The sequence below is a fragment of the Amphibalanus amphitrite genome, unplaced genomic scaffold, assembly GCF_019059575.1.
Source record: "Amphibalanus amphitrite isolate SeventyFive unplaced genomic scaffold, NRLGWU_Aamphi_draft 000405F_arrow, whole genome shotgun sequence".
Taxonomy (NCBI): domain Eukaryota; kingdom Metazoa; phylum Arthropoda; class Thecostraca; order Balanomorpha; family Balanidae; genus Amphibalanus; species Amphibalanus amphitrite.
Genome location: NW_024881899.1, coordinates 478,976 through 503,358, shown reverse-complemented (window position 1 = coordinate 503,358; position 24,383 = coordinate 478,976). Strand labels below are relative to the sequence as shown.

Below are 24,383 nucleotides of genomic sequence, written 5' to 3'. Positions count from 1 at the left end.
TTCCCGGGTGGCTCTGAGGAATGACTAGGACACACGGGCTGTCGCCAAGGATATATGTACTCGTGTTTTGCAGGGTGGGAGGGGAATGACAACGAACGCTTAGCCGTGTCTCCAAGGTGAACATTTGTCCTGCAATGTTGATGGATGCTGATAACAAATACGTGGAAACATATGCATGATTTGTGAGGACATTGCACAGCAGAGCAGCTGTATGCATACGGAAACTTGGTGAATAAGCGTGGCTGGAGGATTCTCAGAAGTGTCATCTCTTCCGCATTTGTTCCAACATTCCAACAGCACTCTGAATGAGATTAGTCCAGGTATCAGAATCGGTGTGACATGATCTTATATCACACGTGTCGCCGTTGTGTCGGTGGACATTTCCGGCGCCCCAGAACGGTCATTAGCTGGATGCGCAGCCAGCGCTGATTATAATCGGGCCTGTACTGTATCCCGCCCCGCAGTTCACCAGGGGAGGCGCGCTGTCCAACATGCACTACACATCGTCAGAGAGCGTTATGTTCGACGTACAGCGCAGTTCGCACCTAACTGTCCAATTGCATGACCAATCTCACACATGGCTGACCAAGCGTGCATTAACTTATTGTAAAAATGAATTCACAGCGCTTGTCTAGGCAGCAGGCCGGATGCTATCTTTTGTTGGCAATGGACGTTTTTATGTAATCTTGATATAAATTCCCGAGCCAGATGGTAGGTTACATCACCTGTATTAGCTGCACGAAACTATTCCAAGTAGGTATACCTTCCTGTTATGTAGCCACCTGTTTCCATGCACACAGTGGTTATTTCTATTATTTTTTCCGTGCTTGCTAAATCTGCTCACTAAGTTGTTACACCTTTTTATGGAAAGCGACAGTCCACTTTCACCCAGTTTTTTTTCTTCAGCATTATATCAGAGCCAAACTTAGGAAGTTGTATGCGTGCCTCACCGATGAGGAATCAGCAATCATCTTTCCAAATACATTGTAATTAAATCGCCCATATTCCGCTTTCAAAAACATGCGAGCTGTATCATGTCCTCGATAATAACAAATCATGCATGTCACTAAACATTAAATTCCTTTGGTGGGTATGCTCCTGTTTGTAAGCAATTTCATCGTCGCACGTCTCGGACATAACGGCTATCTGCCGAATAGAGATTAACGGAGAGGTCTGACGTTTACGACCTCGTGTCGTAACTCGACTCAACTAGCCAACTATGTGCAGTGATTGCTTTGTTTATCGCGCGAACACGCCTCTGCGGTGTTGTGAGTTTGCAAAGATAAATTGAGAAGATTACGAGTATGTGGTGCTGATCGCTACGCTCCGTGCCTCCTAGCGGCTGCTTCGGGGTGTTTTCGCTCCTCATGACTATGAAATCGTGCAAATCGTAAGACCGTGTAGCGGGCGCTACGGGCTCAGCTGCGGGCTCTTTTGAGGTGACAACGTAAAGGCGCTTTACGAAGGGCATGTGATCATCGGCACAGGCCGATATTTTCCAGCGAAAATTGACAGCTTATTAGCTGATTCTATTTTTGTAAAGCTTTCCTTTCAAACATTTCTAGATTTAGTAGGTACATAAAACATGTTTACATGAAATTAGCAAAAGGAAAATGTAAGAAAGTAAATAAATAATAAAACCAATGCGAGTTGGCATGAGTAAAAACGATCGCAAACTGGGCCTATCGTTGTGGTATTATATTACAAACTCGTAATACAAGGCTTGTCAACATATTTTCAGGAACCATGGCAAATCCCGTGTAAAAAAAGCGTAAAGCTTTTCTAGGGTAGCTGCGATTATTTTTATTTTTGTTTTTCATGCGAGCACCAGCATTATCTAAATTATCCACGACATAAAGTTACATGCTCGGGTGAGCGCGTGCACATGCACACCACAAGGAAAATGTTCCATTGTCGCATACCGCGGAGTTTTGCATACCGGTCACTGATCAGTGTCACGCCAGTGCGCTGGTCGCTGCCGGTCCCCTGGAGCCACCTGAGACTGTTCCGGGGGATTACCTGCTACATTACCAGAGACGGCATACCATTCAGCATGGGCAGTTACCGGGCGAGCCGACTGGCGCGTGATTTCACACGTGACACACGTATGGCATGCGTGCCACCGTGAGCGGCACGTCAGGCCACGTGTGTCATTTTACCACGGATCTACCGACAATCGACATACACACTGCGGCACCTTCAGACGGAGCAGCGGTGGCCGGTCGTGACTTGGTCGAGACGTGTCGATCACGGATGTGGCCTGACCACCACGGCACGTGCCGCGCTGAGCCTCATGGGATCCGCCTCCGCCGCCTCAGTAGGGTATTATCACACCCACCCCGACCGGCGGAAATCCCTCCCTTCTCGTTAGATCAGAGACAGGTGCCCAGTACATGGAGCCAGATCAGCCGTGAAGTTCTAGCCGTATTTTACGGAGCGCTGAACGGAGACCGCTGGGGATTCGGTGCATCGATGCTTATCATAGCCTTGTCATACAAGGGTGTAGAGGATTGTCGCGTTATATCTGAAAATTGAGCTTATTTCAGAATTGTATTCTAGCGGTAGTGCGAAGTACCCAGCAACGCCCCAACATAGTTTACATGCGTCATTAATCGATGCCTGGCGCCGTGTGATGATAAGAGGTGACAGTGTAAACTGAAGTGCGGACGGTGTCACGTTTTATCACCGCATCTGCAGTGACGCACACTGCGCAGTGGCATTGGCGACGGTCGTAAATGATGCGCCACATTCCTCACTCCCCGCCAGATACGTCTCCGTACCCAGACACTAGTCTCACAGCGCCTACGCGTAGTGACGTCATCGGCAGATGCAGTGACGTCACTCACGGGTATAGTGACGTCAGCCGGCGTGTGATGATCTCATCCATTAGCTAGACCGGTGAAACGGCGAAGACGTGATCTCCACTGCAATGAATGTGTCATTGTGGTAACACCTCCTGATTGAACGGTCATCTGAATCCTCCGTAACCTCCCCATCGTCCACGGCTCCTGGATCAATGGATCCTCATGGATGCTGGATCCACATGGATCTTGCATTCTCTATGACTCCTGTATCCTACAGTGCTTCCTGCATCCCCAAAGCTTATGTGTCTCACATAACTTCTGCATAGGCGGTGGAACGGGGAGGGCACCGGGGCACCGTCCGTGCCCCCTTTGAATTTTGCATTTTAACATTAGCCGTATGGGCGTTGCATGGAAAGAATGGGACCAAAAGTCGGCATTGCCCCCCCCCCCCCTTAATTGAAGGTGTTCCGCCGCTACTGGACTCCTGGATCCCTAGGACTCCTGGATCCACCATGACCTCTGTATCCTCCCTAGCTCGTCCCGTTTCTGGTCCTCCACCACAGAGGGACCGGATCAGCACTCATGGTCGCCGACCGCTGCATGGTGCCGCCGTTCCGGTATCCTGCACAGGACCAGGGCCAGGGTCGACGGCGCAGGGTCCGACCGCCGGTATTCATGGCTTGACCCGCAGTTCGGGAGCTGCAGCGGCTGACAGCGGGGTTAACTGTCAGACGTGACACAGAGCTGTGGCAGCTCTGCCAGACAGCGCGGGCCATGCAGAGCTCCCGCAGAGTCGGGCTACACCGCTGCTACCGTCAGACGGTCGGGCGCCAGGTGCCTGAGAGTCAGCGTTACAGCTGTCAGGCAGCATAGCTGCAGATTCGTTGGACAGACGGGATGCAACTAACAAGTCCCGTTAGTCTTCATCACACCAAAACAGAAGCATGTATAGGACGACTTTTCCAAAACCTAACCGCAAGTAAAGACCAGGAGGTCGTTTTTTAGGATTCTCCAACTGAACGGCCTACCATGGTCGACGCTACGCCATGAGCGCCCGTTCTGCGGTGACTGCCGGCAACACAAAACGTACAGTGATGACACACGGTGTCACGGTGACTTTGGCGGAGCAGCAGCATAGATTACCGGGTGACACGCCACTCGTGAGCATATTTCGGTCCAACGGACGGTGGCACAAGGCCAGAGCGAGCCACGAGGACCGGCGGGCGGGCCGAAATGCACCCCAAACGGCCGACGTCGCATGCGCTTGCAATCATCCGGTGCATGCAGGAATCCATGAATGTGGTGCTCTTAGACACCACCTGTGCTGCGCTTGCGGTGGCTGTCATGGCTCAGCGGAAAGGGAATGCAGCAGTTGGCACAGACAATGGAAGGAGACGGCATGAAGTGTTCTCCGAACGCCGTTGGACCGAGACGGACTATTGGGTGGAAAATATCGCTGACGGATCTGACGATGGATGAGTCTGACGAATATCTTTGACGGATCTGACGGATATGACGGACAGGGCTGACAGATGTGTGTCTGTGCGGGTCTAGCGAAAAGCTCCGGCTGATCTGACGGATATGCCGCAGGGCAGGTGGGATATTCCAGACAAGTCTATTGAAGCATCTCGCAAGGATCTGATTGAGATCAGATCTGTCGTCGGGCCTCAAAAACTGTCACGTCATCATTCCGGCCTTCCAGCGGGCTTCTGTTGTCCGAACTTCTGTGGGTGGATCATGGTAAATAACCAAATGTTTGCGGGACACCTCAGCAGCGATCCTCCCTCTCCGGAATCCTGGACCGGACCCGGACCCGGCTGGGACCCGACCCGGATTCGGGCTGGACTGGAGACAGGGGGCTCCGGATGCGAGCTGTCCAGAGACACTATTTACGGTCGCAGAACTGTCGTGACCCGGGGAGGGGACATGGCCTTGGCAGCGTTTCACCGTCTGGCTGTATTGCGGTGGGACCGTGGTGTCCTCCCGTTCATGGCTGTCTTAACCCATTAGTGCCCAATGTTCCCATTTGGGAACATCGACAATTTTGGCTTTAGGCTCTGATCCTAGGATCGCACAGCGATTATGAATATTGGTTCTGGTATCTGAAGCCCTGAAAAAATTTAGCAGCCTAAAAAATTCGAATTTCACCCTTATAAAGCACCTCTCTTGATTTTCGAAATAGCCCGTTTTTGCTAACCTGTACCTTCATCAAGAAAATAATTTCCTTAAAATCGATTTCTTGATAGATTTCCTTATAATTTCCAGTAATGCTTCAATAATAAGTTGCAATTGTACGGGAGAAATATCAAAAGAAATGCTTCACCACAAAAGCGTCGGGGGCTTCCAAAATTTGGATGTTCCCAAATGGGAACATTGGGCACATCCACTGGTATGTCAGCTCATAATGGACTGACATTGGAAGGCAAAAGCGAAGCTCTTTTTCTCTCTCCTCGCGCTCTCTCCCTCTCCTCGATCTCGCTCTCTCTCTCTCTCTCTCTCTCTCTCTCTCTCTCTCTCTCTCTCTCTCTCTCCATCTCCCAATTCCTCCCTCCCTCTCTCTCTCTCACTCTCACTTGTTCTCAATTTCCACTGACTCAATTTGCACGTCCTCTCTGGCTGGTTCTGCTCTCACGCTAGGTCCTACACCCGGTGTGTCAAGTGACAGTATCGCTCACGTTACTGATGCTCGGATGATAGAGCGTCATCTCGTCCAGCAGTGTCATATCCGTCGGCGCCAATGTCAGCGAATGGAGTAGGGTCGTTGGTATCAACATTCAACACACCTCGGGTGCCCGAGACAGAAGCTCTCAGTCTGCCAAGTGCGTTCGGGGAGTGATGCACAGCAGAGGTGACGGGTGGTGACTTATCGTCCTGACCATGGCGCGTAGATCTGTGCGCCTGCTGAGTGAGGCAATCGCTGCTGTTGCCAGTGATGACCACGATGAAGGGCTGGACTTGGTAATACTGCCACCGGAAGGTGGCGATCAGCAAGTGTCCGACACAGAGTTCGGAGATGAGGACAATTTGGAATCAATCCAATCCCTACCGACAGAAACAGCCGGTACGCTGGAGATTCACACGGCTGCTGACGTAGACGACAGTCCCGCCGGTCCATCGGGTGCCGGTCCATCGAAACTGACGGGCCGTCCGTCTGCACGTACCACAAGGGCTTCAGATGTGCCGAGATGGAGAGCCCGCCCAGAAATCGAGCCAATGGAAGGCCAGGAGCTGCCTGCTTTTCCCACCGGTCACCCAGAATTGCAGAGCAAAACACCAATCGAAGTATTTCGAATGTACTGGGATGATCAACTATGCAACATGATTATCACAGAAACAAATCGATACGCCAGACAGAACAACGATCAAGTCTTCCAGCTGACAAGAGAGGAGCTTGACCAGTTCCTCGGCATCATGTTCCTTACGGGATGTGTATCTCTACCTCGGCAACGCATGTACTGGGAAAAAGGTGAAGATGTCAATGTACCTGTAATAGGAAAAACGATGCCTCGAAACAGGGCCGCTGCAAGCTGTGTCAAAAAAATACGCGTACAATGTGTAGCATCTGCAAGTACGACTGCATAAACACTGCAGCCAGAACTACCACACCTAGGCTGCCGCCACGGTGCTGGCACTGCAGATGCATATGCAGATGCACTGATGCTCTGACACTGCTGACTAATCCCGAGCAACGGGCACTGTGCGCGACACAGGCTTGAGATGATGTCTCGCTTCGACAGGTGAGACACTTTGGTGATGAATGGAAAACTGGTATCGCTGGATTGTGATTCATCGTTCTAAATGTCTCGCTCTACCGTAAGAGTAGAATAAAACTACTTTGGGTGTCAAAAATGTGTGTTGACAGGGGTCGATCAGTGAAGTGAGACCACGATCTCATTGTGGATAGTGACAAGGTCAAAAAGAAGAAAAAGCCCTTCTTTAAAACGTTGTCTAATATGTGTTTCTACTGTTGCTTTCTTCGTTTCTATCCGCATACTGCATACGCCTCTTACCCCCATTTGTGCCCAATGTTCCCAAATGGGAACATAATTTTTCACCAAGTTCGAAATTTTTTAGGGTAAAACCAATGTCACAGCTGGAATCAGGGACGTCGAAAACCATCGGAACACCATTCGAAACATCAAATATCGCCGGATTTATATGCTTGGTCATTAATGGGTTAATAGACGCAGGTGGCGGCCGTTTCAGTAGCATGCAACGCTGGAATGTGACATGTGATGCGCTGCATCATTCTTAGGTGTTGATTTTTTTTGTGAGCTTGGCCAGTTCGTGGTGAGCGGAGCAAATTTGTTCGTGAACTTAGTGGATTTTTGTCGTAATGAATATGAGGTGAGCGCCAAGTTTGTGATGTGTGCGCCGCAACTGACATTTCCATACTCAATGACAAAATACACACTTCAATATTTCGTTTTTTAACAAAGAATATTGGTTAAAATTGCACAAATACGAGTATATCTTTTAGTTTTCCATATTTGGAGAAATATGAGAGAGCAATGTGGTAAAAATGGTAGATCCCTCAAACTCCTCATTAAGCGCGTGTAAATATGCCTATTATTGAAAATACGATCATCCAAACATACGAGTATGAATGTGCCCGACTCTTCGATGGTCAGACTGCTTGTTGGTAAAGCAGCGGTTCTGTATGTAGGTAGATATGTGTATTGTTGACACGAACTGACTTTCGATATCGACCCTCACCAGCGATAGACGGGTTTTCCGCAGACACACAAACACATAATCATACAGCGTGACGCACACATCATTTAGTCCATGCAGGCCATGTATGTAGTGTGTAATAACACAGCTCGGCTCCGGAGCCATTTATAAACGAGTTACGGCGTAGTCCGCTTCTGAAACGGTCTATAGACACGGTGTCGGAAAGCTGACATGGGATCATCCATTACCTGACCTGCCAGCAGTGTATTCACTTAGCGTCAGAAATAGAACACGGCAGCTGTCCATTGAAGCGTCGTTGCTCAATGACCGTGAGGTAAAAATATTCAACTGGCTGGGTATGGTGAGTCGTTTAACTCGGCAGCTTGTTTGGTAGGAATGTGTTATGGGTCTGTGGCACTTGTACCCAAGATTACTTTACTACTCCTTGTACCTACATATAATTTCATTAGTTCACTCATGTGTTGTCGGCTGTCTTAAGGGAAATTATTGTTTGTTTTTGCGTGTCAGAAAAAATCGCACAAAATGCTAATCAGTGGCCTCATGCAAAACGGTTTGACATGTGTACGTCGCTTCTAAAGAAATTGGTTTTGACTTATAACAGAGTTTATAAGATAGTTGATTTGTGTGTGACCAATTGAGCATAAATTCAAAAGGCGACGCACCGTGTCATAATTTTACTGACACATTGCATATAACAGCGTATCATGCTCAAACCTGCCATTGACTGCCTCCGAGACTGTCGATAGCGCCCGTTCACGCTCCTGGGCTTACGGCAGTGAAATATGAACGGTTCAGTCTCCAGAGGTAGATGGGCTGGGAATTCCACCGTCGTGCACCTCTGCCGAGTTGGTATGCGCCGTGGGGTCGTCTATATTACGCCCGTCTCGTCCGTCAGCGACGTAACTGACAGCTGATCGCTGACAGGGGGCCCGTCTCCGGTACTGCATCCGGATCTGGTGTGTCTGTCGAGCTGACCGTCGGTCGGTTTGTCGATCTGTCGATTTATCGGTCTGTCGGTCCGTCTGACTGTCTGTCGGTCTGTAGGTCTGTAGGTCTGTCGGTCTTTCGGTCTGTAGGTCTGTCGGTCTGTTGACTTTCGCTCTGTTGGTCTGTCAGCCCGTCAGTCTGTCGGTCTGCCCGTCTGTCCGTCTGTCGGTCTGTCGGTCTGTTGGGTCTGTCCGGACTGTCTGTCGGCCTGTCGGTATGTCGGTATGCTGGTCTATTAATTTTCGGTTTGTCGGTTTGTTGGTCTGCTTGTCGGTCTATGTTTTGGTCTGCAGTCTGTGGTCTGTCTGTCAGTCTGTCGGTCTGTCGGTCTGTCAGTCTCATGGGGTCATACATCATGCGTAATACGTTATGCATTCATACTTTCATACGGTCACGCGTTTGCCTGTCAAGATCCCTCCCTCTCTACGCATTCCATATCTGATCGGTCATGTCCTACCACGCACTGATAAATGTGCGCGTTGCCAGCTGTGCTGTTGGTGGCATATATGGTCCCCTTCCATAGAACCCTTGTCGTATATATCGGCTATTACCCTATTCATATGAGCTGTGAAATCTGCGCAGCTTCTGTCAATGAGGGGTGCACGCCCGCCCCCGGGCCGATCACGTGCCCACAGTGCATGCACCGTATTTTAATTTGGTGATCTCACATCAGCGGAGTATGCATTCCTGTGCGGCCGGGGGGTGTAGCTGCATGTTGCACGGTGCCTTGACATGCGTCAGAGGAGCTATCGCCTCACGAACGCCCCAGCTGGCCAGATGAACGGTGCTTTACAAGTGTCGGCTTTATTTGTAGATAGCCCAAGCAACATACAAAGCTCATTCAATTGTACCGCTTTGGTGAAGGGTGCTCGTGTCGTGATGGAATGAGGCACGTAGCTTCCAGGAAAATATACAAAAAGCAGACTAGTTACGTTTTTAAGTTATTAAAATTGTTTCTTCAATCAGTGTCAATAATCGTCATGATTTTCTTGGAGCACACTCGGCTAAAATTACCGCAGTCATGTCTGATAATGCCAGAAAAGTGCCCGGGCATGTTGGGTAAGCTCTGTTTAGGCAGCCAATCCCTCAAAGCTGATGTAGTACGGCCGCGGCCGTTTAAGCTGCGGCTGAACTTGTAGCTACATGAGTGTGCTGGGCTGATCCAGTGACTACGAGCGCTGCTGCCGGCCTGTCTGCCGTTGACAAATCAATCCGGTCGCAGTGCGGTGATGTCATCAGAATCCTGGACCAGAGTGCGCTAAAGAATCCACTCAACACATCATCTGCGGCCATCAAAAATATGCGAGAGCATACCTATGGCTTGCGGTGTTCAATAATGCATTTAACAGTTAATTGCTTCTACTCTTTTTGTTGTGGTGACATAAGCCAGTCATTTAGGGATTACAGAAAAATGATGGACGGCATGGGTGACCCAAACTATTATAGCTAGCTATAGATGTCCAAATATGGGACATTAGCCCAAATGTTGAGAACATCATAGGTATCATTAATCGTAATTATGTTCTCCCCATAGAACATTTTAACCCGCGACCTGGTGGGGGGGCTATTTTTTGCCCCCCCTCCAGACTTTTCGATATATCTCCAGAACCGCTGCGCCGATCGTCACCAAACTTTCAGTACCCTCCCGGACATCAATTTTACACATTGTGACCAAAAATTTTTCCAAAGGCTATGATAGGTTGGCCGGAAATGACGTCAGAGTGACGTCATGTTCTGCCGTTTTCGACCCAAAAAAGGGTTTCGCGGGCAGAGCTGTCAGGCCTATAGCTTTGCAAATAAAAATGATAGAAACATAAAAGTTGAAGAATCGACAGAGCTACAAAACTGCTATCTCGGATTTTTGAAATTTTTGGTTTTTGACCCCCAAAAATCAAAAAATATATTTTTTGGATATAATAATCGAAAAATCCAAAAAGTTTTTTGAATTTTGCAAAAACCGGAATATATGTGATAGTCCTTACGGCCTTCCATCCACATACCAAATTTGAGATTGATACCTCTTTTTTGGCGAAGTTATAGCGAAAAAACTGTTCAAAATTGATGACGTCAAATTTTCAAACTCAATTTTTAGCAATTCTAGACCCCGTAGCGCAAAACAAAGACCACCATTAGACTCCCCGTGACGAGCTGCATCGAATCAATACCCATTTTATGCAAAACTATCAACTTTAAAATTTGACCTTTTTTGGCCTGACCTTGACCTGACCTTGACCTCAACTTCACCAGAAAGTGACCTAAGCCGTACCTGATAGTCTTATAACCAACACCATTGAGTTGGAAATGAAAAAATTGGCCATAAAACATGCATCACACAACCTTAGTAAAGTTGGGCTCATGTGACCTGACCTGTGACCCTTGGTGACCTGACCTGTGACCTGACCTGGTATTGTCAGTGACCTCTAATAGCAGCATATCTACTAGGCAACTGACGCCCTATCGCTGATTCTCGACAAAATGCGTTTTCCTCGGTGTTATAGCGCATTCCCTAGAAGACCCGTGAACGGTGAAACATTTCATCTTTGACCTGACCTGTGACGTCATCGGTGACCCCTAGGTCAATGAAATTTGGTTTCCCTTGACAAATTTGGCAGGCCTTTCGAACGCCGTTTGAATTTTGCGGATCCGTCCAGTAGTTTCGGAGATACGAGGGGGGGGCAAAAAATAGCCCCCCCCCCCACCAGGTCGCGTTATAAACAGACCCCACCAGGGCGCGGGTTAACTGTGTTCAGTGCTACATTGCTCAGATAATGTAAGGACTGAGATAAATTCGCGAGCCGTGTGGCTGGCACCGCACACCTCGTGTGGGGTCATACCTACAACTACATAATCTCACCAAGAATACCGCGCAGCTACACGTCAAAGGAGCACGATTCCGCAGGGTGTCGCCTTCTCATCGGATTAGACGTGTCACAGAATGAACTCCCGGCAGATCTGCACCAGAAGTATTCGGCATTAGCATTTCCAGCAGGCCCATGTTCAAAGGCGGCAACTCTGGCAGATGATAATGCACTGTCCTGAGGAACTTGTCACAGTGCACACTTCATTTATCTTGCGTCACTGACGAGATAGTCTAAATCGACCAGCGAGGAATGTCAACCTTAAAAACAACAACATAAGCTGGATAACATTGGCTTGGGCCGTGTGACACATACCGCTCTGCCACCAGAAGTACTGCACCAGGAAAGCTAACTTATTCTTTGGCAGTAAAAGAGGAAGTACCCACCCACCCACCTGCCATGCCGCCCACCTTATAGCCTCTCGCCTGAAAAAATGTCATGTCACATTCATCCGACATCGGTATTTACCTACTTTTCATCAAAAACGTAGTAGCGATTGTCATATAAAATTAACACGATATAGTACGAAAATAGCTAATGCGAAAATAATTAGGAAACATTGCAATCGATTCGGCGCATTTTCAAAAATCGCTCTTTTCCATGTTGTGTCCGTTATTTTGCAGTGGGCCGATATCGGCAGGTTCTGTTAGTTGTCCATTGGTTCCATCGGTCCGTTTGGTCGTCTTTCTGTTCCGACCCCCTCCCCCCCCAACCAAGAAGCTCGCTGCTAACATAGACTTTTCATGCAGTCTGCGCAAGATGCTGTTCCACACTCCCGAGCACGTGCAGACAGGGCAGACAGGGGGGGGGGGAAGAGGGCCGGGTCACGTGCTCTGCAGACCGGGTAATGACTCCCCGGTAGATCTCCAGATAGGCTTCTACGAGACTTGTCTGAAAGTGAGCATGTAGCTGGCAATTGGTGGAGGCCTCTCCATTGTCCGATTTATGGGATCTGATTATGGTGTGGGCCTGTATCGGCTATAGGAACAAGCATGATCCGCTTCCAAGCCGAGGCGCTGCCTGTTGAAGAAATGAAAGCATGCCTCCAGCTACGGCGACGAGTTAGCCTTGGAAGGGTAAAGTTATGTTGATTCAAAGGTGAATCCGGGTAGGTTGATTTGTTGTATTCATTACCTACTTGCATCACCCCTCTACATACACTAGAACTTCATTAACAAATAGTAATCGGCTGACGGCTCCATCACAGACTTACTTTTGATTGAAATGTGCCTGTGCAACTGAGAGGACAACTTGTTGATTTGCCCGAGCAGGGAGTGGCAATATTCTTTGCAAATAATGGGGTAAACTACCTTATTTTGGTGTTATTCTTTTGTCAGCTATCGAAACATAAACATTCAGCAAGCTCGATATTAGTCCCGCACTCACGAATCCACTCTCCCTCACAGCTCTCTCTCGCTCCCAAAGTCAACCCCCTCTCCAATCTCCGACTATCTCTCGATCGGCTCCGCTGCAGGGGCTGCGTCATGTCATGAGCGACACCCTGGCGCCCCGAGATAGCCGTGCGATGCTCGGCACGCGTCAACTGCGCCCGTCACAGCCGTCATAGCCGTCACAGGCTGTGTACGTCAACTTGTCAGCCGATAAGTGCAGGCGTCAGGCGGAGAGTTGGAGACCGTTACCTCGGAGCGTGCATGAGGGTCCAGTCGTGCCTGCAACCGTGCCGCGATCTTCCAGCTTCCAAAGGGCTGGGACTTGCGAGATAGGTGAGGTTAAAAGGGATGACGGAATGGTATACGGGTGATGGGATGACGCGGACGGATGGCGGCCGTACAGGACCTCTGATGACGGTAGCGTAGCTGCGGACAAAGGGCTGAACTGACGATGGCACCGTAGATGTAGTAGGTATACCAGACGTCCCCCCGACGGAGTGACTAATGTCGGACCCACTGTGACGGGGGCAGCTCATGGTGCACGGATCGCACCCGCGGCGGGTCGGGTGACCCCACCGACACCGGCCTGGAATGCCCTGTCGGTAAATGTTTACATTCCGCGTGTGATAGGCCGTCTCCTGTGTGTATATGTTGCGCGTAAACGGCCGGAACGAGCTGATCTGGCCCGGAGTTTCCGACGGTAATCGCTCGAATCACTTAGCACCCAGATGTCGGGTATCTTACCGAGCTATACGCTCGAGTCCAAGAACCGGCTCAGGGGCGTAACTGTGCCGGATGGTGGGGAGGGAAACGGGGGGGGGGGACTGAGCTGCTATGAATATGTTGAAAGCTGCCAGCCAATTAAGCTAGATTATGTCCTATATCCCCGGAATTGCCCATCATTTTGGCTGAAGTATTTAAGCGCATGAGATTTGAGACCGTTAAGGTAACAATGGGTTTAAATCTGGCGTCACCTGAAAAGTTGCTGTGCTGATTCCTAGAACACCGTTTAGTAGCCACCTAATTACGCACATAGCCGCGATGAGTTTGATGAAATAATATTATGACTATCGATATTAGGCATTTACCTACTGAAGATGTACAAACACTGAAACAGTGGCAGCATTTGGACATAAATGACTGGATAGCTTGAATGGAGAAACTTCGTGACATTGCTGATGATTTTCTCATTACCTACCCAGGGGCGGATCCAAGGGGGGGGTCACATGGGTCATGGCCCCCCCCTTGAGGCCCGGGGGCCCAAAGACCTTCCAGGGGCACCACCGGCCTATCAGGGGTATCACAGTTCTGACAGGGGCACCACAGGACCGCCAGGGGCACCACAGGCCTAGCAGGGACACCACCAGCCCCCGTTCACGAGCTCCAGAATCCCTTTACCGTGACGTCACCACGGCGGCAGAATCTCCCTTCACCCATAGGCATGCATGCAAATTTCATCATCTTTCGGGCGAGCTGGAGAAAAAATCAAGGCTTATATGTCATCAAAAGATGTACCAATGTAACAATGAATTGGCCTCATTACGATAAATGGGACTGAAACTAAAAAAGTAGGCCTATATCGAGCCAAAATCAGCAATTCAAATCACCCCTTCATTTGAATGTGAAGGATTTCCTCTGATGACGTCACCACGGCGCCTTTATTTCCCTAGTGAACCAACCTGAGTAGTAAAGGAATCTTGGACACCACGGGCCTGGTGCCCCTGGGCCCTGACAGGACTGTAACGCCCCTGACAAGCCTGAAGTGTCCCCGGCAGGCACGTGGTGCCCCTGACAGGCCTGAGGCGCCCCTGCAAGGCCGGTGGTGCCCCTGGCAGGCCTGTGGTGTCCATGGCAGGCCTGTGGTGCCCTTGCTAGGCCTCTGGTGCCCCTGACAGGCTTGTAATGCCCCTGGAAGGACTGTGGTGCCCCTGGGCCCTGACAAGCCTGAGGTGCCCCTGACAGGCCAGAGGTGCCCTTGCTAGGCCTGTGGTGCCCTGGCAGGCCTCTGGTGCCCCTGACAGGCTAGCGGTGCCCTTGGAAGGACTGTGGTGTCCCTGGGCCCTGACAAGCCTGAGGTGCCCCTGACAGGCCCGTGGTGCCCTTGTTAGGCCTGTGGTGCCCCTGGCAGGCCTCTGGTGCCCTTGCTAGGCCGCTGGTGCCCCTGGCAGGCCTCTGGTGCCCCTGCGCCCGGAGAGGACTGGTGCCCCTGAAAAGTCTGAAGTGCCCCTCGGCAGGCCCGTCGTGCCCCTGACAGGCCCAAGGTGCCCCTGCGAGGCCGGTGGTGCCCCTGGCAGGCCTCTGGTGCCCCTGGCAGGTCTGTGGCGCCCCTGGCAGACCTGTGTTGACTGGTGCCCCTGCTAGGTCGCTGGTGCCCCTCACAGACCTGTGGTGCCGCTGGGCCTTGACAAGCCTGAGATGCCTGGCTATGACAGGCTCGTGGTGCCCCTGATAGACCAGTGGTGCCCTTGCTAGGCCTGTAGTGTCCCTGGCAGGCCTCTGGTGCCCCTGCTACCCCTGCGCCCTGAGAGGACTATGGTGCCCCTGAAAAGCCTGAAGTGCATCTCGACAGGCCCGTGGTGCCCCTGGGCCCTGACAGGCCCAAGTTACCCCTGCGAGGTCGGTGGTGCTCCTGGCAGGCCTCTGGTGCCCCTGGCAGGTCTGTGGTGCCCCTGGCAGGCCTGTGTTGACTGGTGCCCCTGCTAGGCCGCTGGTGCCCCTCACAGGCCTGCGGTGCCCCTGGAAGGACTGTGGTGCCCCTGCCCCTAGGGGTGCTCATGGGCCCAACAGGCCCGTTGTGCCCCTGACAGGCCTGTCGTGTAGCCCCTGCTTCCTGGCAGGCCTGTGGTGCCCCTGGCGGGCCTGTGGCGCCCCTACAAGGCCGTAGGTGCCCCTGACAGGTTTGTGGTGTCCCTGGAAGGACTTTGGTGCCCCTGACAAGCCTGAAGTGTCAAGGACAGACCCTTTAGACGCCAGGGTCAAGTTCGTCGGACTGACAACGATTTGCTTACCTGATAACGTCCCTGGTAAGTACTCATTACTCAGCGTCCACAACATATATACACATAGCACATTCATATATACTTGCTTACAATTGGTAAATGTGGTTGTGGCTAAGAGGTAAGATATTGACTAAAAATAAAAATAAAAATAAAAAACTGAAAATGGGGGCACACCAAAATGAAGTGGACGAAATCCGTTGAGTTTTTAATTTTGGGTATAGGTAGGGGCACCACTTCGATTCATGACCCTCCCCTTGGAGTTTTCCTGGATCCGCCCCTGTACCTACCTTATAAATATTTTTTACTGTCGCCTTTAATTTCAATCCACACAGCTTAATCACATTTCCCTGAATCGCAGAAACGCACTGGATCGGCTTATCCGTTACAGCGAACTGTGTCGGTGTTTAGTAAACGGACTCACGATATTGAAACTAGGACGCAATCATTCTGTATTATGCAAAATCACGACAGGCAGGAGGGGTTTCTCCATTGTTGTGCTCTTAATAGGGATTTATGTTGAAGAGAAGCATATACCACAAATTAATTGCTTTTTGCTGACGCAAATGGAATTCATCTGCGCCTGCCACTTGACCCCTGCAACTAGAGGCCCATCACTCGGATGCATTCAAAACTGAATTCACCCTCGCGAACTAGGGCTAAAATAGTTCTGTTCTGAGCAAAATTAAATCGATCGACACTGATAATGTGATATAGTCAAACATAATATAGTCACAACATAATATAGTCAAACGTGCGTACCGTTGTCAAACATAATGAAGTTCATAATGTCGGACTGTTTTGTAGGTTCAACGTAAAAGTTATAACAATTTATAACAATCATGAAACGTTAATGTTTTTTTTTTACCTCATGAAAGCTACAGCACAAGCCACAGGTCAGGTCCTGAGGTCACAGCACTCGTCACGGTCCCGTGACCTAGGGGCCTCGGGTCACGGTCCCCTGGGTCAAAGTTCCCTAGGTCACGGTCCCCTTGGCCCACAATCCCCTAAGTCACTGTACCCTCGTTAGCCACCCCTCAAGCTTGGAGCCAGCCAGTGATCTGGTCAAACCATCTGCTGAAGCATGTTCAAATCACCCAGTAACAAACCCCGTCTCCTTTCTGTTTCAGCTCACGCTGTCGGCCCGGCTGCAGACTGCAGTCAGTTCACCAGTTGCCGAGACTGCGCAGACAGCAGCGCCACCTGCGCCTGGTGCAGTGACGCTAGTTCAGCCGACCGCCGCTGCGTGTCGCTGTTAACGCCGCTCGGCCCCGGCGCCAGCTGTTCGTCGTGTGAGGAGGACCGGGTGCGGGTCGCGCGTGAGGTGGACACATGCGATGACTCCCGGTGCCGGGGCGTCGACGGCAGACTGTGCTCCGGCCACGGCACGTGCGACTGCGGCACGTGCACGTGCGAGACGGGCTACACGGGCCGCGTGTGCCAGAACTGCCCGTTCAAGTGGGACGACTGTCCGGGCAGCGACGAAGCCTTCAGCAACTGCTGTAGTAACAACATGAACCACTGCTTCGACTGGCCCTCCCGCTGCGCTCGCTGCATGCGTAACGAGCGTAACGTCACGTTATGTGACATGTGTCCGCGTGACACGCGTCTGGTCACCTCGGACCCGGGCGAGCCCCGCTCGGCAGAGTGCGTGTTCGACTCTGTATCGTTCTCCTCCAACCTGCACTGCTCGTACCACGTCTACTACTGGCACGGCGATCCTCCGGCGCTGGAACTTCACTCTCGCGTACAGCTAGTGTGCGGATCAGCCGCCGACAAGACCATCTTCCCCAAACGGAAGGAGAACGCGCGGCCGGCGGCTCCCAAGGCGGTGCCGACCCCTCTCCCTGCGACCACAGAGATTCCTTCCAAAGCGCCGCAGCCGGCCCGGCCCCGAGCGCCGCCGGTCAAACCCAGAGAGGAGGCAGCAGCGGGCACCACAGAGCGACCGGACGAAACGGCTAAACAGGCGGCCGGAGCACCGGTGGTGCTCTGTCAGATGACGGTGCTCCTGTGCTCTGGGTGGGTGCTCGCAGGGCTGAGATAGGTGCGACCAGCGTCCCTGAAGTACCCGTAGAGGCATCGGGTCAGCGCTAGTGTAGAAATGTCGTCAGGATGAATCATTCCGGTTTGATGGCGAGCAAGTAGTGCGCAAGCCAAAACGCTGTAGATCGTGGATCATTTCAACAGTGTAAGGAGCGGGAAATTTGTGCGCCACGGTGCACCCTGTCCGCCCCATTCCTCCGTCCTCGTGGCACGTGTCAGCCCACGTGTGGCGCACCTCGCACTCGCGGACCACGTACCCACGTGCCTCGTGCTCCGGGCCGAATATTGGTTAACTGTGTGCCTTCAGAGTTGCCTTACGGTCTTTGTGGGGTGACCCATCCAGAGGACCTGTTGTGTAGCTACGGGTGGGGCATAAGGCTGTGCGAGAGGGATTTTGTGGTACTGAATGCCGGGTCACACCCGACCAGCTTGTGTTTTATCGTAAGCAAGCTGAGTGGGACTGTTGTGTTTTATTGTAACGAGGTGTCAGATTGCGCCGGAGTGTCAGGCAGAATGTGCCTTCAGTGGTGTTTATTCCGCAGGCGAACCAGCACATGAATTATTATTTAGTATCCAGTAGAAAATGGGCCAAGTCCGAGTGTGGATGAGACAATCACTGAATAACGAAGGTGGATCCTGTGGTCCTCCATGCATCGCATGTACAGTCCATAGCAGAAGTAATGTGGGGTTTCAGTCATGGGTATGTTCTGCTTCTGAAGCTTAGGAACGATTAGCCAGACTACAATGAAACTTTGAATGTAGCTTATATGTATCGTCACCCTTGCAGCTGCAACTTTAGCTATTGACATCTTCTTTTCAATCACTTCGCATTAAACAATCGCCAGTCAAAGCCAACCGTTGAGTTTGGTAAAACCCTACATTACTTTAGCGGTGGGCTGTACCATGCGACCGGCGCCCCACGGACTGATGATCCAGTGGTCTTCATTGCGCCTTCTGCAGCAGGTCCAGCATCGCCTGACATGTGACAGCGGTGCACCATTTGTGAGAGGCTACCGATTCGGTGCACACTGCACAGTGCACATTGTATAACGGTGGTTTGGGACTTGCCGACTTGTTAGCGGCCGTGGTTACGGACTCATAGTGATGCCTTATGCGGTACATTATTAGAGTACCTACACTATATTTATAGATGCAAGTCGCAGGCACCCATATTGCTGCAACGGTCGGGTGCCACCAATTCCAAGTCCGTAAGAACGCACTATTCATCTTCTCTGATGGAGAGAGGTGACGTAGAGATGTGTCGACGTCGAGGCGTACATTCGTTTTCGGAATCTCTGTGCAGTTGGGCACGGAATACGGATGCACTGTTTCCATGTGAAAAAGCGGCAATAAATACACCAAGTGTAGCTCAGCTGACTTGATACATGTGGTTAATGGTTTCATGATTAATTGGTGAGTGGTTAACCTGGAAACGAATATCTAACCCACTCGCGGGCTGTGATGGTAAATCAAACATACTGATGTGGAAAATGTGAGAACACGAAAGCCTGAGAATCATGACATGTCATGCTCATGACACTTCAGGAATCGTAGACATATTACAGCGCGCAAATAGTAAATAATAAAACAGTAAATGGGTAGCTCGATACAGACCGACATATTGCGTCCTGAATCATTTCTGTATTCAGTTAGTGTACACAATGAAGCCCACAATATCGAGTAACACAAAATCACCGAGTCCCTACAAGTGAAGGCGACAGGGGCACGCACGGCGGCGCATACGCCACAAAACACACGTGCGAAGGCAAGAGAAGCACCAGGAGTACAAGTGTGCGCCTGAGATCGACTTACCGGTGGCCGCGCCTCGCCCTTCAACGGACCCGGCTCAAACGAAGGCACTGATTCTCCAGAATCTCTCTGCCTATCAGCATTCAAAGGCATGGTAAAATAACGACACAATAAGCAAGCTAATCAGCCGAATTAGCTAGCAGTAGTCACTGATAGTATGCTCTTCAAGAGACTCTCCTGTCGCATACCGTCAGCAAAGTAAAGAAACTGTCAACGGATCACACGGGAATGCAGAAGCTAAAACCGAAGCTTACGGGAAACATATGGCATGCATTTATAAATAGGAATTAGACAAGTTGATCTTCTTCAAGCGAGGCTGTTTAATCACTTATAGGACCACACCAAATCACAATGGGAAGTAGGCGAGGGGAACTCAATTAGCAGGAAACTCCAATTTCCTATAGCTCGTGCGGTAAGACACGTAGAATAATCACAGGACACGATCTGATCTCCTCTCGACAGATGTCTCATAAGATATTCGGGCGACATCTGTAACTGTTCAGGTCGTACAATCACACTATCCGAGCGACTATTGGCACGCTAATTATCTGCTTTCACAAGCACTCAAGTCATGATTGGGACCCGCTTTTGATAAGAAAACGTCTGAATCTCTTATCACAAACGGAAACACAGCAGCTGCATCTCGCAACACAACATTGATACCATCGTTGTTACCCCACAAACGATTGATTAGACATATGACTATTATCGTTGTTCTTCCGTACCGTAGTCCTCATCGCAGCGAGTTCCGATTGAAGGAACTCGAGGAGAAGTCGCCTTAAAAACACCCTGGGAACTGAGTACATTTATAGCACCGCTCCGCCTTCAGTCCAGGGTCACGGTATGTCCGATAGCTGCTCCCGTGGCCAGCCAGGCAGTGATTCCATCCAAGGTAGCCCAGGGGGGGGGGGGGGGGGGACCTCTAGTAACCGCAGTTAGGGTAGCGGAGGACAAACGACAGGCCGGAGGGACGGTGGGGAGACCGTTCACTGCTGCGATTAGTGGGAGCTCTCCGTCTGTGGAATCCCGCTCCACACACCCACAGCACCCCTCTGCGCGCCACCTGCCGGTGACCCCGGCAACTACAATACACAGGCGACCGCAGCGCCACTTACATCGGCTGGTGTGCGCCGACCGCAGCGCCGCCTGGCGCCAGCCGGTGCAGCTGCGGTTCGGCGCGTCACCGACCGAGGTCGCTCTTGCGGCGGCGCAGCGTGTCCTGCCGATAGTAGGCGACCTGCGCCAGAATGGCCACGTCGATACCCATCTGCAGGAAGCCGCAGAGCCAGAACTGCGCCGGCGCCGAGCGCACGATGAAGTAGACGGTTTTGAACGTGTCGCCACACGTCCACATTACCACCATCTTCACACTGAGGGGGAGGGGGAGGGGGAGGGGTAGGGGACGGGTCTTAGGTCACGGGCACGAGACAAGTCATGGGCGTAGTGTGCAGATCTTATGAAAAATGCCCCTAACTTGGGCACTTTTCCTATCAAGTGAACGATCGCATGGCGTCATATGGCTACTTCGTAAAATGTTTTCAAAAATGATTAAAAGTTAAATGATAAATAATAACATCCTGCCCTAACTCGGCTGAATTATAGCCAGTAAATATGATAACTGATTGGCCACTATCATCATGACAGCTTATAGAAACAAAGACAGAACAAAACTAAAAACATAAGCAGTAGAAAAACACTGCGTGATAAGCACATACCTCATTCCGTAGGTTGACTTCTGCTCAAAGTTCTTGTAAAACTGCGGTGCCCCGAGCATGGCTTCGGTAAACACAGCCAAAAATCCCACCGTTTCCACGAACCATGGATTATCTGAAAAGGACGTAAAGAATCATGACAAGGCCACAAAATGTGCCATCAAACACAAACGGCGAAAACTGTGTGGCACGACATAACCCACTCAACGAGTTCAACTAGACTGAGTGGCAGGTGAGCGATAAGTACATACAATTACACACATACGGCCAATCAAACGGCTGAATGTTCTTCCGATTTAAGCCCAATACAAAATTTTGCTTGTTGCTGCCACACTAGACCAGGAGTAATAGTCAATGACGGGCTTACTCTTAGGTGTAGAAGTCACGTTTCATTGCAGTTTAAAATATACTTTCCGGGTGACTTATAACATCAGCCACTCACCAATCAGGAAATACATGAGGACGGATCCCACCAGGGCGAAGGTGAGCATGCACTCCACGTACGACTCAAAGTCGGTCCACTCCCAGAAGTAGCGCATGTCGAAATCTGCCGACAAAAGACGGTACGTCATTGACACCGATCAAATATCAGCAAACACAACGCACAACACGGCAAAGAGCATACCTCCGACCACCAGACTGTTGTCGCGAAACACACAGGGGCCCGATAACTCTGAATCCAGACCCGATCCAGATGGGAAAAATTGGCTTCAACGCCATGCCTGTTTCTGACCTCTAGGTCGTCTCAACAACGACCGTATCTATTAAATGCTACGTCACTGATCGGGTAACGAATGCGTCACATTCCCTTCCCCGCGCCCTTTCCGTCAACATACCAGTGAATGTGCGCTCCTTGTGTTTGACGATCTGCTGACGGGCCTTGACGGTAACACAGACGTGAATCAGTAGCAGCATCACCACGTTCATGATGACGCTCTGGGCCAGCAGGGGCAGCTCGAACGGGTGGCCCATCCTGCCGGCGGAGCAGTCATACTGTCACTCAGTCGCAGCGTTACTCGTCATGGGCTGTCATATATGTCATCTGTTCGAACTTCAAGCATCATACAGCACTGACGCTAGGTACATCACATCAATAGTCGTCACTGTTACATCGACACTCGTAATACGTGTACGTCACACGGTTACTCGTCACACCATCAGTTCACATTGAAACATTGAAACTCCGTTACTCGATACCGTCATTACCCCGAATCCGTTACTCGGCACCGTTGCATCGCTACTGATCACACGTCGTCACATCGTGATCGTCACACTGCTGTCCTATCCCACTGTCCCCGGATTACACGGAACTAAGCAGCTGGGGCACTAAGTCACTCGTTATGTCACTCGCGTCACTCATTCACGCTAACTGAGGTGCTATGCCGATTGCCGCCTCAATGTTACACAATCGTAATGCCAAACGCTACACGTTTGACGTCGCACTGCTACACCGTACGACGTGACATCACATCGTAGTTACGTCATGATATCACAAACATGCTACATACTAGAGGTCTTTAGATGGTAAAGTCGACAATATCAGTAATCAGTGACCCATGGCTAAGCTACACTGTACTCCCAACGTACCAGAACAGGATACGTAGCGTGTTGGCCAGCAGCAGGGCGAGACAGACGAACAGCGAGAATCCGTCCGTGTTCTGGTTCCGCTTTATCTCCAGGTACTGCGGGATGTAGGGCACGGCGCCGCCGAGCACCATGGCGCCGGCAGACACCACGGTGATGGCCTGCAGCAGCAGCTCGACGGCCTGCTCCTCGAACGAGAGCTCCGCCAGCGGGCCCGGCTCGGCGCCCGCGCCGGCGGCGGCCACCGCCTCAGCCAGACCATCGTCCATCGCTGCCGGTCACCTGTCTGAAATATTACACAGATAGAGTAAACACCACTGTCCTGCACTGGAGTACTCGAGTACACACAGGACTAAACATAGCTTCTCTTATCAACTTTGGATCAATATTGTAATGCAACTGGCCAGACTGTAAAGCATGGTACGTTCAATTCAAATATATACTTTCTTTGCACTGTGCAGGGTCACTCAGTAGTAGGTTGTGCTTGGTGTGATGCATATTTACTATGGATTGATGATACTTTTCTATGGAGGAGTCAGCAGCACTACCTTAACATGGTAGGCAGCAGTACCACCCTAATCACTCAAGCTATCTGCTAGTGTAGCTTGTCCAATAAAATGAGATGGAGAAGGCACCAAATTGACATGGTCAGCAATGAACAATGAGCCTTCACTCTTCAGCCATGGATAATGTATTGCATTTTTTAACAAGTGCTGATTTCTTTATCACAACACAAATATTCTAGGTCTTGTTTGGCATAAGCTGATTGAGGTTTGATGGCCTGCAGCAGCAGCGCAACTGCCTACTCCTCAAACGAGAGCTCCCCCACTCAGCAGCCAGTGCCCAGCAGGGCCGGCTCAGTTCCCAGACTGGCAGAGGAATGGGAAAAGGTTCTAGCCACTCCACTGTCCACTGGGAAACCAATGTTTTAACAAGTACGACACAACCAAGGACAACAACACTTACAAAAACTTGCCTCGGCTCTAGATACACTAGAATTGAAATAAAAGTGTTAAACACTGCAGCACCAATCAACAAGCAACACTCAACAGTGACAGTTGAAATTGAACTTTTCGTTTTGTATGTGCATCAGATAGATAGGTCATAGGTACTAGGTAGGCTAGGACCTGAAATTCGAGCACCAATGCGAAAAGGAAAAGGTTCTGGCCGCCGGTGATCCAATGCTTGGTCATCTATGATAAGATAAAAGCAATAAAAGTAACACTCTCACCCCTAGACAGTGACTTGATTTGATGTCAAATAATCGTAGATTACTGCTATACTTGACTGTAATATTGATATTCAGCAACATATATATTCGCTACACAATAACGAGATTTGTTTTTGTATCATCTGCGCCGTTTTGCCAAGCAAGTCATAGAGCTGGATAGACGTACTTTCTTTCTTTCCAAGTACCTCATCTGGAACAAAAAAGATACTAAGTTTCCATGTAAACACTAGATTTGTTATTGAATTGTCAATTTATATTAATTGAATTTAT

General features: G+C 50.5%; 2 protein-coding genes across 2 annotated transcripts in view; one reads left to right on the top strand and one right to left on the bottom strand.

The window, feature by feature from the left end:
• The window catches only part of LOC122390703 (integrin beta-like protein 1), a 31,351-nt gene extending 12,202 nt beyond the window's left edge, over positions 1–19,149 (top strand). Inside the window, exon 2 of the mRNA XM_043383888.1 lies at positions 16,862–19,149. Within this exon, the coding sequence (XP_043239823.1) occupies positions 16,862–17,778 (917 nt within the window). The 3' untranslated portion in view covers positions 17,779–19,149. The remainder of the gene's footprint in view (positions 1–16,861) is intronic.
• Positions 19,150–19,396: 247 nt separating this feature from the next.
• Positions 19,397–24,234, bottom strand: LOC122390674 (solute carrier family 66 member 2-like). Its single transcript, XM_043383840.1, has 6 exons — positions 24,114–24,234; positions 22,886–23,168; positions 22,135–22,271; positions 21,741–21,845; positions 21,302–21,413; positions 19,397–20,956 (listed from the first exon to the last, which is right to left on the bottom strand). The coding sequence occupies exons 2-6, from the start codon at positions 23,149–23,151 to the stop codon at positions 20,767–20,769; spliced, it is 810 nt and encodes a 269-aa protein (XP_043239775.1). The 5' UTR covers positions 23,152–23,168; positions 24,114–24,234; the 3' UTR covers positions 19,397–20,766.
• Between the last annotated feature and the right edge of the window lie 149 nt (positions 24,235–24,383).

Coding starts and splice junctions, on each gene's coding strand:
- LOC122390674 (XM_043383840.1), bottom strand. CDS start 23,151: ATGGACGATGGTCTGGCTGAGGCGGTGGCCGCCGCCGGCGCGGGCGCC. Junction 21,846..22,134: donor CAAGGAGCGCACATTCACTG/GTATGTTGACGG, acceptor TTTTGTCGGCAG/ATTTCGACATGCGCTACTTC. Junction 20,957..21,301: donor AAGTCAACCTACGGAATGAG/GTATGTGCTTAT, acceptor CCTCCCCCTCAG/TGTGAAGATGGTGGTAATGT.